Here is a 16,710-nt window from a genome sequence, read left to right on the forward strand (position 1 = left end):
ACAGGAACTTTGCAATTGCTATAACGTTGAGTTTGTTCATAATAGCCTCTGGAATATCTCGTTCCTAATTTATTCCCAACTCTGCCATCAGCAGCACCAATGCCCACCGGCGGCGAAGTCCACGTCACGAAATGGGAGTCCATCGGCTCTGAGGCCAGTGGTGCCCAAACCGAAGGCATGATCCGACAGAATGCAATCGTCGGGCTATCTGATCAGCTTTGTGGCACGGGTATATGTCCTTTTCATTGTTCTCCCGCATCCATAAGCATTTGCGGTTTCTAAAGTTGTATGGTTGCGTGAGAGGTACAGAATACTGATATACGGCGACAGTCATGATAGCCAAGCCCCACAGTGCGAGCGCTATACATCACCACGGCAAGGAGGGTAAGATTCCATCTCGAACAGTCCCTCGATTCAAAGCCGCCTCTCGGTCAACTTCCCTTCCATTTGAATTTCCTCTCCATCCCTCCTCATCTTCCTATCCCTATACTCCCCATCTACCCCGGCCCTTCTCTTGTTGCTTCTCCCACTTCTCCCCGTCGACTTCCATCTAAAGCCACCACAGACACACTCATCTACGCCGCCCGCGGCCATGGCACCATCGTCAGCGACAGCGGCGCAAAGCGCCAAGACCTTAGTCCCGGGGACTTCGCGCTGATCCCCGCGTGGACCGAGCACCAGGAGGTGAACGATGGGGACGAAGAGGTGTTTTGGATCATTTGCCGAGGCGGGCGAGAGCCCATTGTTGAGAATCTTGAGGGATGGGGCAAGAGTTAGGGGAGAGCTTTGATGTTATCGGAAGGCGGCGGGGCGGATGCCATGGGATGTTAAATCGGTTTATGCGGGTTGCTCGGGATAGGAGACGGGAGACGCAGGGTTCAGATGTGTACACATGTGTTTTCCATTGTATTTGTGTGTGTGGTTGTCGAAGTATGTGCTTCTGCATGCTCCTGTCTGCAATACCCTTGTCCAAAGATGCTAATCAAGTGCCATCCACCTGGTGTACGGCCATGCTCTAACTCTTCTCGTCTCTTTCTATCCCTTCACTCTCTGCCTCTGCTCCCATATGCCCAGAACGCTCCATTGTATCCCGCCCACCCGGTTAGCCCGCCCAACCATCTACAATCGTCTCCGAACCGAGTCCGAGATGTACCAATATGTGTTATACCGAAACCGCGTTTCTACACAGCCTTCGACGCCCCCGCCCTCAACCCCGACTCGCGCTCTTCTTCCTCCTCAACATCATCCCCCTCGTGCCCGAGATATCAAGCTGCAACCCTTGCCCCCCGCTCCCCCTCCTTTCCCTCTCCTTCACCGCACCCCCGGCTTGCGGCACACCCCCGCCAACAACAGGAACCCCCTCAGCACCAGTCGGCGGCGGCGGGTGAAACAGCCTCTTATACCTTAGCTCCGGTGAGCTGGGCCTCGGTTGCTGCGGCTGTCCGACGGCCGACGATGTCATGATCATCGAATTCCGGAAGTTCTCTATCGGCGAGGCAGCGAAGGTCTTCGACGCGATGTTTGGGGTGCAGGGCTGAGACGCGAATGTAGGAAAAAGCTGACGGGCGCCCGTGGGCCAGAGCTCCGGGGCCGAGGGCGGGGATTCGACCGGCGAGGTCAGCGATTCGTCGGTCGGCGAAAGCGTGCTAGTGTCATCGTCGGCGTCTGCGGATGAGGACAGAGTGTCTGAGGTGAGAATGTCTGCGGGGGAGGCATTTGGAGGGCGCGGGGGGAGTGGTGGTGTGTCCAGGCGTCCGGTGTCTGTGACTTGGAATTGGAAGTGCGCATGTCGGGTGTTCGCTGGCAGGGCTTTTGTGTCGATGCTGTGGGGTCTGCCGAGCCGGCCTCTGCTAGTACGTCTGTTCCTTCCTCGCTCGGAGCCGGCAGACGTGGGCCGGCCGAAAGCGTTCAGACGGAGGTCCACTTGGCTGGGGCTGAAAACTACTCGAGCTCTGAGCTTCTGCACTGCGTCGTCCAGGGCTAGCTCGATGGAGCAGTGGTTCTGGATTCTGCTCAGCTTTGGCCATGTTGCTCGTTCGCCGGCGAGAGTAGCCTGGAGCATGTATTCGGTGGTTGGATTACTCAGGACCCTTGGAAACTGTGCGTAGGAAATCTCCGGGAAGATCGTGATGTCGCCAGAATACTTCTGACTGAGTACCGAGCGTACTTTTGTAACGTAGTTGGGGAAGACTCCCATCTCGGCCAGGACGTGTAAGCGGTGGAGAGCCTCGCCCTTGGCGACACTGGCCATCGTATGTAGCCAGCCCGGGCCTGCGGCGACCGCAGAGGACGATTGCTGCGCTTCGGCAGCAACCAGACTTTCGTCCTTCATGAGGAAAGGGACAACATGAGGATTGACTTGAGACACGATGAAGTGGTTGACATTGAACATCTCCGCCAGCCTGGTCATAGGTAGGTCGTTGTCTACGGATCCGTCTATCCAGCGCTGAGGGGACAAATTCCATGGCACATCCTTCCCGGTCTTGGGATCCTTCGCGAACAGCTGGGCTGCGGAGAAGACGAACGGGACCGAGCAAGAGGCGGCGACCGCCGACCAGATCATTACGTTGGGTGCCGTAATGTAGTTGAGCAACCGCGGTAACTCGTACAAGCTCGCACTGGAGACGGTGATGTTGAGGATGCGTCTGGTGCGGTTGTACGCCTCCTGAAAAGTGATGTCACCTAAGAGACTTCTCATGACCCGGACGAGATTTTGAACGTCGAAGATCGCCCCGAACTTGAGGAGCCGGGCGGCCTTTTTGAGAATGCTCTCTTCGCCTCCCTTCTCGAATACAGCCAGGTCGCCATAACAGAACTGCTCGAGAAATTGTGGAATCTCCTGGTCCGATTTTGAGCACAGGACCGCGCACACGATACTCCCGGCAGAAGCGCCTGATATGATACGCGGTAGCAGCTTAGCCTGCCAAAGGCTCTTGACAACGCCGATGTGGTTCATGCCGAACGTGCCCCCTCCCGACAGCAGCAGGGCGCTCCTGCCAAACGACTGTCGAGCAGCCAGCAGTTGCTCCAGGACATATCTTGGTTCCAGCGCGCTGTCGCTCTGCTTGGCCGACACGTCGAGGAGCGCATTGAGTGTCTCCTTAGCCGACTCGATATACCGCTCGATCAGGGTCTTGGTCCCGATGTGCGAGTGCTTGTAAAGCCGTAAATCTCCCATGCCTCCGAGACCACGTGTCAAAGAAGTTCGTATAAGGAAGAGCATGCGGCTGACGTCGCAGTTGATGCGTGCTTCGTCGAGCTGTTGTAGGCGTGCTTGTACGAGCGCGACATCGTACTCGGCGCAAGCGGTTTCGAGTTTCCAGGCATCATTGCCTTCGAGTCTGTCCAGTTCCACGGCCGAGTCTCGCCATTCGTCGTAGGTTGTGGCCTGCAGGGCATCTGTCAGCTTGGAGCCAAACCAGCCGCTTACAGTGTAACTTACATCCTTTATGCGCACATATAGGACCTGCCTGCGACTCTCCTGGTCCAGTACGCCCGGTTGTGCATTTTGGGCGCTATTATCATTGCTCCCTAGAAAACCTTCGTATGCACTCCCAGGATTGAGGATAAGTTGGACTAAAGGTTTCAGAAGTCCTCCGCTCTGGCTCTGGCGTTTCCGATCTCGTCGTTGTCCTTCATTGGAGTGCAGCCTGCCCGTCCCAGGCAAGACCGTGTCGTTCAAGAAGGACATCTACTCAGGCCTGGCGCCATGCGTTGAGCTGGCGACGCATGGAAGCCCGGTAGCGGCCCCTGTGAAATAATTGCACCCGTATATAAACTGCTCCTCCCTCTTCTTTGAGTCTGTTGAAGATCCTCGGCGGTAGTCTGTTCTGTAGTGAGATAGCAAGGGGGTATACTCGGTGTGAGTATTTGCGCGTTTACTGTGTCCGGCAGCAGCGAAAAAAGTCGGAAGAGCGGTCACGCGCAGGAGATGGTTTGGCGCTTGACGCAACGGCCGCGGCAATGATGTCTTTAATGAACGGTCATAAGTCCATGCCAAACCTGACTTGAGATGGGACTTGGGAATTTAGCGGTGGTCTCCCCGGCACAACACCATCATTGGAGAAGATGCGGATGGTGAAACAGGCGCTGGTCGTCTGCTAACAAGGCCGCGCGCGCGCCGCCGGCGACACGTCATGAGATTAAGCACCTTGTCGGTCACCGACTCTCGGCAGCTGCACGAGTCCAGGTTCAAAGGATGGCAGGAGCTGACAAAGGCCACAATCCGGTTTTGGATAAAGCAGCTGGGTTTTGGCAGCCCTCCCACCGCCTCTCTGACCACCCACTGTGGAATCTCACCCACACGGCTTCAGATTCAGACCCATGCGGCCCCGGCATGCACATCGCAAAAGAAGCAACATGTGCAGCTCGGCAGACGCGGCAGACAAGCCCTAACTATCCGATCAGGCACACCCTCACCAAAGGAAGCCCCCTTGAAGTCGCCGAAAGCTCCGCTCCGCGCCATTCGAGCCGTCCCCGGGGCTCCTAACCGTCTTGGGATTGAGACGCTGGCCGCGCTGGCCAGCCGTGTCGTGTGACTGACGAATGCCAGGTGCATCCCGGGCGTTCATGTGAGATCACCATCGGATCCGGCGGCCTGGGTGCGGAGGGCGGCCTGGCGGGAGCTGGGGCGTGGGGGAGCGGGCTGAGGGCGGGCTTACTTCATTTTTAGCATGCCTGAAGAAAACCTTTTCTGACACTTCTGACATCTTTGTGCTGGAGGTTGTGTTCAGGTGAGAGTCTGAAGGTGCAGAGGCAATGCCGGATGGAGCGACTCGCCACAGACAATTGGGGGCGACCGTTTGGCTTATTGGGTCGCCTCGAATGCAGTGAAACGACGCTCGAGGCGCGCTTCGCGCTGGTCGAATGTGACTTGCTGGCACGGCTGGATGGCTGGATGGCTGGATGGATGACCCGCGTGAGGGCTTGGGAGGCGGATGTGGTTGCACACAGATTTCACATGCTGGACAAAATTCGTCAGAGTTGGCGATTTTTCTTGTCACAAGTCGGGAGTACCTGGGTACGTGTGCGGTGTTACATCCGGGCTCGCCGGGGTCGGTGGCTTGAACCACCATGTATCGTAGTACTCCCCTATAAAGTAGAGTCGTAGGTTACCTACTCCGTAGAGCAACCAGGCAAGCTATCCAAATGCCCAAAGTATCCAAAACCATGCAGACGCCATTACCATCCCCCAGCGCCTTCCCATATATGCCCTCAAAAATTGCCGCCCAAATGCGTCGAGATCATTCCGTGCCCTTTCCCCTCGCCTGCACGACCAACACACTCGCCCTCATCGTACTCCTCACCACCACCTCCGCCAAGACGCCCAAACACCTACCAGCCTCATAGTTCATAGCACTCGGATCGGCTTCCTCCTTCAGGAGCGCCGTGCGGTTCGCCGCATTGCGCCCCAGCACCACCAAATCGCCCGCGTTCCTTGGATTCTGCCCCATCTCCAACTTCGCGCGATCCAAGGCTGCAGCCAGAGGCTTGCTTGTCTGGACAGTCTCGAAAGTAACCCTGGACGCAAGTTCCGCTGGCACGGAGTTACGTAGAGAGGCGAAGAAGGCGGCGTCGCGTTCGCTTGGGAGTGTTGGCGCTGTGGGGGCGCTAGTGTCGGTGGGCGCCGTTTGCCTCGTTGCTACCGGCGAGACGTTGCCAGATGTAACGGGCATCAGGGCAGCTCCTTCATCAAAGTACCCGCCCGGGACTTCGAAATGCACGATTGTGGCCGTGACGTCCGGGCTCTCCGCGAGCTGGAGGATGAGCCGGAGGGCGACTCTGTCATCGGCGCCGCCGAAGAAGGGGAAGAAGATGTGATGGCTGCGGTCTGTGATTGGCGTGGTTACGAGTCCGCTGCTGCTCCGTAGACTGAGGGAGCTGAGCGTTCTTGTTAGGGTGGGTATCTCTCTCGCCCTTGTGGCGGAGCCGCCGAAGTTCTTGTTGATGAAGACAGCGGTGGTGCAGGATGCGGTCTCGAGAGCTGCAGCTACAAACTGGTTGTACGCAGAAGTCGCTAGCTTGTTCTTGACGCTGTCGGAGGAAATGATTTGTGATTCGCTCATGCCGCCCGTCTCGCTCCATGGGAGGAGAATGAGATCCGAGGACATTTCGGACGCTTTCGATACCAGAGTGTCTGCGAACATTGTTTGCGGCAGCACGGCTACCTCGCCAGAAACAGCCAGGTTGTGGAGCTGTCCGAAGGTCTTGAATGTATTGACAACAGGATCGTGCGCGCTGTACTCGTCTACTTCAGACACTTTCATGACGGACGACTCACGATCCGTCAGTTCTATTAGCCGGACCCCGTGCGCTTGAACAGGCCGCTTGGGGCTAGCAGATGGCTCTGCGCCATCGTCTTCTACAGGAGCTTGATGGGAAGGATGAAGGCGAGGAGCCGCTACCTCTGGTCTGCCCCCAAGTAGCGACGCGAAAGCGAGGAGTGTGGGCATATTGTCCAGCCGAAGATATACAAGCAGCCTGTGAACTTTGGAGCTTTCGAGCTTCTCATACGCGAGGCTATCGCGAGCACTGCTCTCGTCGGATCTCGACAACGGAGCACCGGTGTCCCAGTCGATCTCTCCTCGTTTCCATGCTTCGATTTTCTTCTGATACCACGGCGGGTAGAGTGCTGATGTCAGGGGCGTGGTAGCAAAAGTCGTAACAAGAGCCATAACCACAAAAATTGTGAATGTGCGAGGGCTCAGAATCCGAGCTTGCAAGCCGATATTCTGCATGTAATTAGCGTTCATTCCTGACGAGGTGAGCGCGACCTTCCACTTACCAGCACAATCAGCTCCACCAGTCCTTTGCAGCTCATCAGCGCGCCGATGGTGAAGCACTCGCGCCATACAAGTCCATTAACTCGAGCAGCCAATGCGGCCCCAATGAATTTGGCAAAAAATGCGACCGCGATGACGCCGATAACGTATGCCCACGTGATACCATTATCGAGTAATCCGATGTTGGTATTCAAGCCCGAGAGTGCGAAGTACAGCGGTAAGAATAGGGAGCTAATAAGATCCTCGATCTTCTCCGTGACTTTGATGGCAAATCCGCCTTCGTGCGGGCAGATGATTCCAACCATAAAGGCACCGAAAATAGGATGGACTCCAATGACTCCAGTGAAGAAGGAGGAGCCCAGCGCTAGCATGAGCGTAAGTGCCATAATGCCTTGGCTGGGCCCATCTTGAAGACTTCGGGTGCGTCTCAGAATCCACATAAAGGCAGGCCGGATGGCGTACACAAGGAAGAGAGTGTATGCTAAACAGGTTAACAGCACCCACAAAGCTGTTAAGCCGGTCCCTGCGTTAACCAACGCTACACAAAGTGCGAGGAGAATCCATCCTGTCTCAAAGAGGTAAGCATCCGTTCTATCTGAGACGGGTAGGTGCGTCCAGTCTTACCAACAACATCATTACCCACGCCTGCAGAAACTACGATCACACCGACGGGTGTCATGAGCAACTTCAGCTCTGTGAGGATCCTGCATAGTACTGGAAAAGCCTGTAGTGATGGTATCAGTCCTATAGTCCTCTATATGGTTCGTTGAGGCGATGACAGCGGACTACGGACCGTTGACGGAATCTCTGAACAAGTAGAGTCCGACTTACCGTGATAGCCATGGCAACGCCAATGAACAACATGTAGACCCCAAAACTGATGGGTATCGTCCCCGGCTCAGATGCAAATCGATTATACAGACCCCAAGCAATAGCTGCTCCTAGCCCAAAAGGCAGTGCCATCCCTGCCAGTCCAACGCAGACTGCTATTTTCCAGTTACTAATCAAGAAACGCAAGTCGACTTCTAATCCCACTAGGAACAAGAAGAGGACCAGTCCCAGATTAGCGACGAGCGCAAGGTTAGGCATGGCGGCAGCCGGGAATATGGCAGCCGTGAAGCCTGGTATGCGGCCCATGACCGATGGTCCCAAAAGGATCCCCCCAATAACTTCTGCTATGACTCGTGGCTGGCGGAGCTTGGAGAGAGGGTAGTGGAGGAGGCGGCAGAAACCGATGATTATTCCTGCCTATACGTCCATTAGCCTTGAAGCCGTATAGTTCGGATAGTCCGTTTACCTGGATAATGAAGGTAATGATCGGGTCCTTCGGATTGTAGACCGAAGGATCCATGCCCTCCAGAATACCAGCCTGCGGAGGCGCTCTGTTGCTGCTACTCGACGTCGCCGCCGCAGCAGACGCCGTCCGAGTGACGAGCTCGGTCACTACGGAGGTGACCGTCGCCATGGTGTCGACCTAGGCAGATGTCGCTTTTTGGAAGAAGGTGTTCAACAGGTGCCCGTATGGTAGTTGAGGCTCCAGCAGCTTTTATGAGCCTTAGATGAGCGGCGGCTGCGCCCCAGATATGCGCACAAGGTGTCCCCAGGCGCAGATGCGGTATGCGTGATCCAAAGGATGGGCCGCCCAGAGTCTAGGCACGGTCAGGTCTGGTGTACCAACAGTTGCCGCTTGTTGGACTGAGGCGTGGTTAGAAGCGTGGGACGCCGAGCACGCGCGTGCTGACGGGAGAGACATCTTGGACATTGTTGGCAGGTGACTGCCGTACGGCTCACACAAAGGAACAAAACGTGCTCAGTCCCAGTGTCAGTGCCATGGCCGTGCTGCGCTGCATCATCTGCACTCCTGATACGAATGCGGCACGCCGGACAATGGAAATGGGTCTTCTGAGCGGTGACATCTAGTCAGCCAATGAGAAGAGGCTAAAGTTCGCGATACACCAGATGCGCCAACGAGGCAGGTACATTACCAGCAAACACCACAATCCGTTTTGGCTATTTAGAGGATGGCTCTCAAGCTTGTCTCAAAGCCTACACTGCCAGTGAAGCACGAGATGGCATCATGCATCCCGCGCCTCTTATGAAGAGATGTAGAAAGTACTGCATAATCGCAATCCCACCTCAATTATCAGACGATTGCGCCATACCCGATGCTAGGAGCGCCGCTAGCGGTAAGCGATGCGCCTTGAGCGCCAAAACCGTACACAGGTGTTCCGATCTTGATGAGGTGGACAGCAGAGAGAGTGGGTGACTAGGTACCCGGGTACGCTTCTTCCTTAGACAGGCAGCCTGTGCGACAAAATACGGAGCAACCTCCGAATACTCCATTCTACTTACAATGTGTGTTAACTTCTAGACCTTGCTCCTCATGCTTTCTATCCTACCGCGAATGATGTACAAAAAGAACCCAATGCTAGCCCCAATACTAACACCAACGACAACCAGCGGCGCGACGAGCTTCCAACGTATACCATTATTCATGATCTCGTTACCTCGTCCATTGTCTCTTCCGCTACCACTCCCACCAACAGACACCTGTGGAAGTCACATTCCTCCACTCGCAGGATTAGGCGGCAGCTCTCCCGTGGCCCAACTCCGCGGCTCGGGACCCAGCACAAAAGCCATACTCCCACCGTTCTCGAACACGTCGCTCCAGCTCACCCACGCCTTATCCCAGGGCTGACCATTCACCTCCAAACTCTGCACGTAGTATGCCGTGTTACTGTTGCCGCCCGTGCTGGTGACATCCAGCCGCTTCCCGCCGCCGAGGTCTATAGTCAGACTCTCAAACCATGGCGAGCCGATGAGAAATGTCGTCTGGCCAGTGAGCGGGTATAGGCCGATCATGTTCCAGAGGAGCCAGCTCTGCATTGATCCGGCATCGCTGTTGCCCGGCAGCCCTGCTACGCCCGGATTGTAGTAGTTCTTAGCGATAAAGCGGGAGCGCTCGACGGAACGGTCCTGTCGTCCCGCGAAGTTGTACAGATAGGGGGTCGCGAAGCTGGGCTGGTTACCTGGGTTGACGATCGTGCCGTTGAACTTGGGATTGCCTGGGTCGATGCCTGGCTCGAACATCTTATCCAGGCGACGCACGAAAGTCTCAGGGCCGCCAGCGTAGCCTACTAGGGTGGCCATATCGTGACGGGCGGCCATTGAGTATTCCCACGGCAGGCCTTGGTAATAAGGTTCGGCCCAATAGCAGCCTCCGCACTTGAGGGGATCTTGCTCGACAAACGACCCGTCAGTGTTGCGTGGAACGACAAAGCCGCTGAACCCTAGACTGGTGACGTCGCGATTCCAGTGGTTTCGCCAGTTGCGTGACCGGCCAAGGTACTTCTCGGCATCAGCGGCCATATTGAGACCGTTCGCAACTTGATACAGGCCGAAATCGTTGCCTGCATACTCCATAGCACGCGTTACAGCCCTGGTGTATTTCGGAGTGATGTATCCGTACTGAAGCCAATCAGGCAGCGCACCACGGCCATGTTTGGTTGACGAGTCCCTAGCTGACAGATCGTTATTGGGCTCAGGAACGCTTTCCGCATCTGTAACCATGGCCGCATATCCATCCCCCCAGTTCACGGCTCCTCTGACTCCCTTGACGTAGGCATCGGCAAGGATGTTGTCAGCGTTAGATCCGCCTTGCGTACGGCCGTTGAAGTTTGACGATCGGGCGTCCGGCAAGAATCCATCGTATCTCCAGATGTCGATCAGCGCTCGGATCTGCTCTTCGTAGGCTGCTGGCTGCAGTATCTGCACAAGAGGCGTCGTGCAGCGGAAGGTGTCCCATAGTGTGAACCAGTCGTCGTAATAAGGCTCGTCGGAAGCCCAGCCGGGGTTCTCCCCAGTTCGATTTGATGGCAACATGTGCATCCCGTACAAACTTCCATAGAGTTGCTGCAGGTTCGAGGGTACAGTATCTGTTGTGGCGACCTTGGAGAAGACGTCCGTGTTCCACCTGTCTACCGCTCTCGAGACCAGGGCAGGGAGCTCTGTGCCCGGGGGAATCTCATTGTTCACGTTCTGGCAGGCTTTTGCTGTAGATATGAAGGAGATGCCGACCCGAGACGTGACCGTACCTTGGCCAAAGGTGAAGACACCACCGAGCCTCTCTGTGCCCGACGCAGAAGTACTCGCATCATACCGAGACGCCCTGTCGCCAACTCCGCTGAAAGTCCGAACAACTTGCGGCGTTGCGCTGAAGTGACCACAGAAGTGGATCGTCCAGTCAGGTGCTTGATGATGATGTTAGCTGCAGTTGCGATGAATGCGCGGTAAAGTCATACCTAGATTCCATCCGCCATTGTACGTCCCGCTGCCTTCGTAATGGCCGTCCTCAAACACGTTGAACTGACCACGGGCGTACGTTTGATCCCAGCCCATGCCTCTGAAGGAGTGAAGAACGTGCGACACATCGATTACGACCGAGGTACTCTGTCCGGTAGGGAATGTATATTGATAAAGCCCCGCGTGTTCTGTACCCGCAAGCTCCACAATGACCCCATTCTCAAGTGCAGACCGATAGTAGCCCACCGTCGCTCGATCGGGCTCAGCGCGCGGGACCGAGAGGTCGGCCAGCGGGTTTTCGACCTGACCGAGTACTGGCATTTGATTGACGACACCATACTTAGGAGCCCCTCCCGTTCCGGATTCATGCATCATAGAGAAGCCGAAAATGTTTCCATTCGGTAAGTATCCAGAGTATGCGTCACGATTGCCGTCTTGTACATCAGGTCCCAGCTTCACCATCGCAAAGGGTGCTGCACAAATCGTCAGCACGACTCTTGTACACATCGCATGATTCTCCGTCAAAGAAAACCAAGGGCTCATCGCATACCAGCTACTACACCAGGGAATATGTTGCCGTCGCCCTCAGTGCCGTGACTGAAGCCGCGTTAGCCATGAGATGCCACAGGCGATTGATCAACAACTCACAAAGGATCAACATATTGCGAATAATCAGCGCTTTGAGCGTGAGAAAGATATGGTAGCGTTACCAAAAGGATATAGCGTCTCTTCATCTTTGAATAATAGCGACTGAGATGGTAAATAAAGACAAAGCGAGCGATAACAAACTTAGGGTGCTACTGAGCACTGCAGGGAAGAGCCATACAGATATACGGAAAGCACAACCGCTACGCAATAGCTTGGGAGAATGGAAATAGAAGGACTGACCCATATGCAGGACCAGCAGTCCGCAGCACGCGCTCCGCGATCGTCGAGGAGGCCGTCGCTCTTGGCTGCGACTGTACCTGTTTGCTTCATCATTCAGGGAGCAGCGAGACAACTTGTCACTCGCTACCTGACCTAAATGACTACCACGTGGATGTTTGGTTTCATCGACTTGGCGGCAGCGCGAAGCCGCCGGAGGTCTTGGTTCAGTCCATATGAGTGCCAGCCCAGTGCGTTTGTTACAGTGCTAGCAGAACTTGAGGATCACCGTTGTGAAACGGCGGAATACCAAGGCATGCGGCTACAGGATATCTTTCGCCACGTCCAGACAAAATTCGCAGTGAGTGGCTGCGGAAGCTTGCTGGAAGGACTGAAGGCAGACAAATGTTGTGGCTTTGGTCTCTTGGACCAGCGTGCAGCAAGTGGTTTTAATCCGGTTCCGAAGATAGCATTCTCCACCATACCGCAGGGTAGCGGCGATGGACGTTTTCCAAGACTACCGAAGAGTTTCGGGAGTTGGCCAAGCCTTGAGATCGCTAGCAATCATGTCCGCAATAAGCGTGCCGAGCGCGCTGCGATCTCCAGCCAAGCAGTGTTCCTGGACGAAATTGCGGCTGTGGTTATATTCACTGTCACAACGCTTTGCTGAGTGGTTGAACTTGGGAGCAGTGATGCATTTCTTCCCCTCGGCACCTCCGAAGCGTATCTTGGTACACATGAGGCGAACTCTTAATATAGCACGGCCAAGAGTTTGGCAGGAACCCAAATCCACTACGTGTATCTCCTTCCAAACTGCTCGACCTTGTTTCCCATAATGTAGAACCATTTCGACAGAAATCGGCCCGAATGACTTGCCCTGTTCCACCGCCAAAGCCACCAGCCGCCCCAGCTCAACCCAGTCACCATCGTCATTCCAAGGAAGCCCAGCAAAACCTTGCCTTGCTTCTGCACTGCCTTCTCGACCTCAGAGTAGCGCTCACTCCCAAAGCTCACGCGCGAGTACTGAGTCGCCCACCCTATGCTAGGCAGATAGACGTTCAGCCGTTCCTCAACATACTTCCTGAATCGGTAAACAGGCGAGCGAACGTCGCTTCGCATCTCCTGATAGTTACGAAGCGCGAGGTCGTTGATGGCTGCCGCATCCGGCGCTCGCTGCTGGGTGTACTCGTCCAATGCCTTCTCCCGCGCGGCTTTGCGCTCGGCCGGATCTACGCTGCTTGTGTTGTGCGCGTCCAGGAACTCGTAAAGCGTCCGGACGTCTTCGAGACCAGCGTTCATGCCCTGGCCGTAGAAAGGAACCATAGCGTGGGCGGCGTCGCCGACAATAACGACACTGGCCTTGAAGTGATACGGCTTGCACTTGATAGAGATGAGCGGGAGGTGCGGGTTTTCTGAGTACTGCCTCGTTACGTCTTGCTCCGAGATGAGGTTGGGTATTACGCCAGGGAAGTTTTCTTTGAAGAAGGTTATAACGGCTGAGCCATTGGTATCCAGCTCCATGAACTTGGGCTCCGGAAGAAACAGAGTTGAAGTGAAAGTCTTGTCCAGGCTTGGGATGGCGATAAACATGAAGTCTCCACCAGGCCAAATGTGCAGATGATTCGGAGACATCTTGAAATCGCCTGCTTCGTTTGGACCGATGTGGAACTCACACCACAACGTATCAATATATTCCTGGGAATATGACATTCGGGCGAACTTCATGAGGTGATACCGCACAGCTGAGTGGGCACCGTCGGCGCCGATCATGAAATCGAACGAGACTTCGATCTCATCTGCGCGCCCACTTTCCGCCCCTTGAGTAGGGTTTTGCGCGTGGTCAGTTCTGGGGGAGTCCCGGCGCTCGAACCAGGCCCTGTTGCGCTTGAAATCTGCGCCGGTGAGTTTGTGGTTGAAAAAGAATTTGACATTGGGCATTTTCTCCAGCTCATCTAGCAGACGCTTGTTGAGGCCCGCCCTGTCAACGGCACGAATGAACTAATCTCGTTAGTCTAACATCGGGGACCACTGGCGTATGAAAGAGACTTACTCGTCCGTGGATATCATAGGACTGAGACTCCTCGTAAACCTCGCCTGACTTTTGGCCATGAATCATCCGGCCATGCATAGGAATCGTCTCGTCGAGGACGGCTTCCAATAAACCTGGGCAGTTGGCTCTCTTCATGGAGTTGATTCCGCGTTCAGAGAGAGCCAAGTTGATTGATTTGGTGAAGTTCAATGGGGTGGTTGAAGGATCTCGAAGATCTAGATGATGGATTAACAACTCTAATGCGTATGCGAAGGTTGTTTAAAGGTGTCTTGGAGCCTCCTGGTTCTAATGCCAGAGAAATAAATATGACTGTAGCGACTGTACACTGAGGAGATGTCTCATTAAATGACGGATGAGAAATTACTCACCCCCTCGAAGCTCGTATATCTCAACATTGTCACCTCTTCCTGCAGCGTACAGAGCAGCTAGGGCTCCGACAGGTCCGGCTCCGACGACCACGGTCTTCTGCTTTGTGCTCTCTGCCATAGCCTTGAAGCCTCTATCCCAGGACTGTTGTTCTCTTGATACATTGTGAAGACCCTAGTTTGGACCAGAACGATGACTCTCACACTTGATCCCGTTCAAGGACAAGCTTTCTGAGCGCCCGAGCGTCCCGTTAGGGATTTTCGGCTAACAAGCCGCGCTGATCTGCCAGACGCCGAAACGGCTCGCGGTTCTACAACCTTTGTCCATGTGCTTCCCTCGAAAGCTTTTCGCCACAAGTTCCACAGTGTCACCTTGCAGTCTGGCTACATGCCAATATAGCGCGCTTTTCGCCCCACTCTCTGATCGAGTCTATATCCACACGTCTATAGACAACACTCAGCTTCACTAGAGACCACAACGGACGCTCCCACATCCTTTTACAAGCGCGCTATACACAATGACGGTCGATGATTCGAGTCCGCGGAAGTGTCTGGGGAAGGACTGTCCAAACGATGCCGGTTCGTTGCAATGTCCAACCTGCCAGAAAATGGGAAGAGAGAGCTACTTCTGCTCTCAAGACTGCTTCAAGAGGAACTGGGTACATAGTAAGATCCAGCGACGAGCGAGGAGACTCAGTTGCTGATAGCTCTGTCAGAGTGAGCACAAAGCGGTGCACAAATCACAGAGTAATCCTCTCCGCAATCTCTTTCCCCCAAAGGTCGTCTCTGAACCCGATCCAGCTACCGGCCTCTTCAACCCTTTCCCAACCTTTCCTTACACTGGCCCCGTACGACCCGTCTACCCGTTGTCGGCGAAGCGACAAGTACCAAGCAACATACAACTTCCGGACTATGCGAAGGATGGCATACCGCATTCCGAACAAGTCTTCCTTGGGAGGAACAAAATCAAGGTCCTCAACAAGGAGGAGCAAGATGGCATGCGAAAGGTTTGCAGGTTAGCGCGAGAGGTCTTGGACATTGCAGCGAGCGAGGCGCGGCCTGGTGTCACGACTGATCACATTGATGAAGTGGTGCACAAGGCCTGTATGGAACGAGATGTAAGTATAGGGTGCGCGGATTGCTTTGCAACCAGACGTGCTGAGTCTCGACAGTCGTACCCTTCGCCGCTCAACTACTGCCACTTCCCCAAGTCCGTCTGCACATCAGTGAACGAGGTCATTTGTCACGGTATTCCAGACAAGCGTGTCCTACAGGACGGAGATATCCTGAACATCGACGTAACCCTATATCATGGCGGCTTCCACGGCGATCTCAACGAGACATACTACATCGGCGACAAGGCGCTAGCTGATCCGGATTCGGTACGAGTAGTCGAGTGCGCCAGAGACTGTCTCGACGAGGCGATCAAGATCGTCCAGCCAGGCATGCTCTTCAGAGACCCGGGCAACGTCATAGAAAAGCATGCAAAGAGCCAAAAGTGCGGCGTTGTCCGGACTTACTGTGGGCACGGCATCAACCAGCTATTCCATTGTGCGCCGAACGTTCCGCACTATGCGAAGAACAAGACAGTCGGCGAGGCGAAGCCGGGGATGTGCTTTACCATCGAGCCCATGATTACGCTGGGCACATACAGAGACAAGACCTGGCCGGATGACTGGACAAGTGTCACGCAAGACGGGTCGCGGACTGCGCAGTTCGGTGAGTGAACCGATCCTCCCAGCCTTGGCCCTTAGTCTGCATACTAATTCGGATGACAGAGCATACTTTGCTGGTGACCGAAGACGGGGTTGAAGTCTTGACAGCGCGGTTGGCAGATTCTCCCGGCGGCAAGGTACCTATGCCTGGTGTGAATGGGTCTGGAACATCTGCTCCCACGACGCATCCAACAGCGAACGGCACTGACTAAGCGGTTCCTGGTGTTTCTTCTCTTGCCGGTAAACAGGAGTCTGGACGGTTGGCGCACGTGTTTTGTTCCGATGTGTCCCAAGGTTCTCTGTGGGATGGACGGCGGCTCCTGGGCACGCGGGATATTCGGGAAGCCTCTTGGTTTTATCAATTTGCAATCGCACGATATCATGAGGCTTCGTCTCAGGATATGACCCAGCAATTCCGTACATCTTTTTACTAATGACTTGTTCATATCGTGATTGTTGAGGTCTGATGAGAGCCCTTGCGGGGTGTTGACCAACCACAGAGAAAAACTAGGCGAGACTGCGGCGGGCACTTCCTGCGTCATCCCAAAACACTCCACCCTGCCGCGAAGCCTGTAGAGCTTGTGCACCTTGATTCTATCTTATGATAACTTGGCATCCTGTTCACCCCAGCA

General features: G+C 55.0%; 6 protein-coding genes across 6 annotated transcripts; 2 read left to right on the forward strand and 4 right to left on the reverse strand.

Annotated features, from left to right (window-relative positions):
- Positions 1–99: 99 nt before the first annotated feature.
- Positions 100–777, forward strand: W97_01870 (uncharacterized protein; the record flags this gene model as incomplete). Its single annotated transcript, XM_007779773.1, has 3 exons — positions 100–229; positions 331–384; positions 566–777. The coding sequence occupies 3 exons, from the start codon at positions 100–102 to the stop codon at positions 775–777; spliced, it is 396 nt and encodes a 131-aa protein (XP_007777963.1).
- Positions 778–1,207: 430 nt separating this feature from the next.
- On the reverse strand, positions 1,208–3,691 carry W97_01871 (uncharacterized protein; the record flags this gene model as incomplete). The annotated part of the gene is made up of 2 exons (XM_007779774.1): positions 1,208–3,388; positions 3,443–3,691. 2 exons carry the CDS (start codon positions 3,689–3,691, stop codon positions 1,208–1,210), a joined length of 2,430 nt encoding a protein of 809 aa, XP_007777964.1.
- Positions 3,692–5,243: 1,552 nt separating this feature from the next.
- W97_01872 (uncharacterized protein) lies at positions 5,244–8,247 on the reverse strand (the record flags this gene model as incomplete). The annotated part of the gene is made up of 5 exons (XM_007779775.1): positions 5,244–6,731; positions 6,785–7,351; positions 7,411–7,506; positions 7,614–8,030; positions 8,080–8,247. 5 exons carry the CDS (start codon positions 8,245–8,247, stop codon positions 5,244–5,246), a joined length of 2,736 nt encoding a protein of 911 aa, XP_007777965.1.
- Positions 8,248–9,341: 1,094 nt separating this feature from the next.
- On the reverse strand, positions 9,342–11,818 carry W97_01873 (uncharacterized protein; the record flags this gene model as incomplete). Its single annotated transcript, XM_007779776.1, has 4 exons — positions 9,342–11,032; positions 11,084–11,557; positions 11,635–11,681; positions 11,733–11,818. The coding sequence occupies 4 exons, from the start codon at positions 11,816–11,818 to the stop codon at positions 9,342–9,344; spliced, it is 2,298 nt and encodes a 765-aa protein (XP_007777966.1).
- A 922-nt stretch (positions 11,819–12,740) lies between these two features.
- On the reverse strand, positions 12,741–14,484 carry W97_01874 (uncharacterized protein; the record flags this gene model as incomplete). The annotated part of the gene is made up of 3 exons (XM_007779777.1): positions 12,741–13,946; positions 13,999–14,213; positions 14,367–14,484. 3 exons carry the CDS (start codon positions 14,482–14,484, stop codon positions 12,741–12,743), a joined length of 1,539 nt encoding a protein of 512 aa, XP_007777967.1.
- A 397-nt stretch (positions 14,485–14,881) lies between these two features.
- On the forward strand, positions 14,882–16,290 carry W97_01875 (methionyl aminopeptidase; the record flags this gene model as incomplete). The annotated part of the gene is made up of 4 exons (XM_007779778.1): positions 14,882–15,022; positions 15,080–15,481; positions 15,536–16,082; positions 16,142–16,290. The coding sequence occupies 4 exons, from the start codon at positions 14,882–14,884 to the stop codon at positions 16,288–16,290; spliced, it is 1,239 nt and encodes a 412-aa protein (XP_007777968.1).
- Between the last annotated feature and the right edge of the window lie 420 nt (positions 16,291–16,710).

The sequence above is a fragment of the Coniosporium apollinis genome (genome assembly GCF_000281105.1).
Source record: "Coniosporium apollinis CBS 100218 chromosome Unknown supercont1.6, whole genome shotgun sequence".
Lineage (NCBI taxonomy): Eukaryota > Fungi > Ascomycota > Dothideomycetes > Coniosporium > Coniosporium apollinis.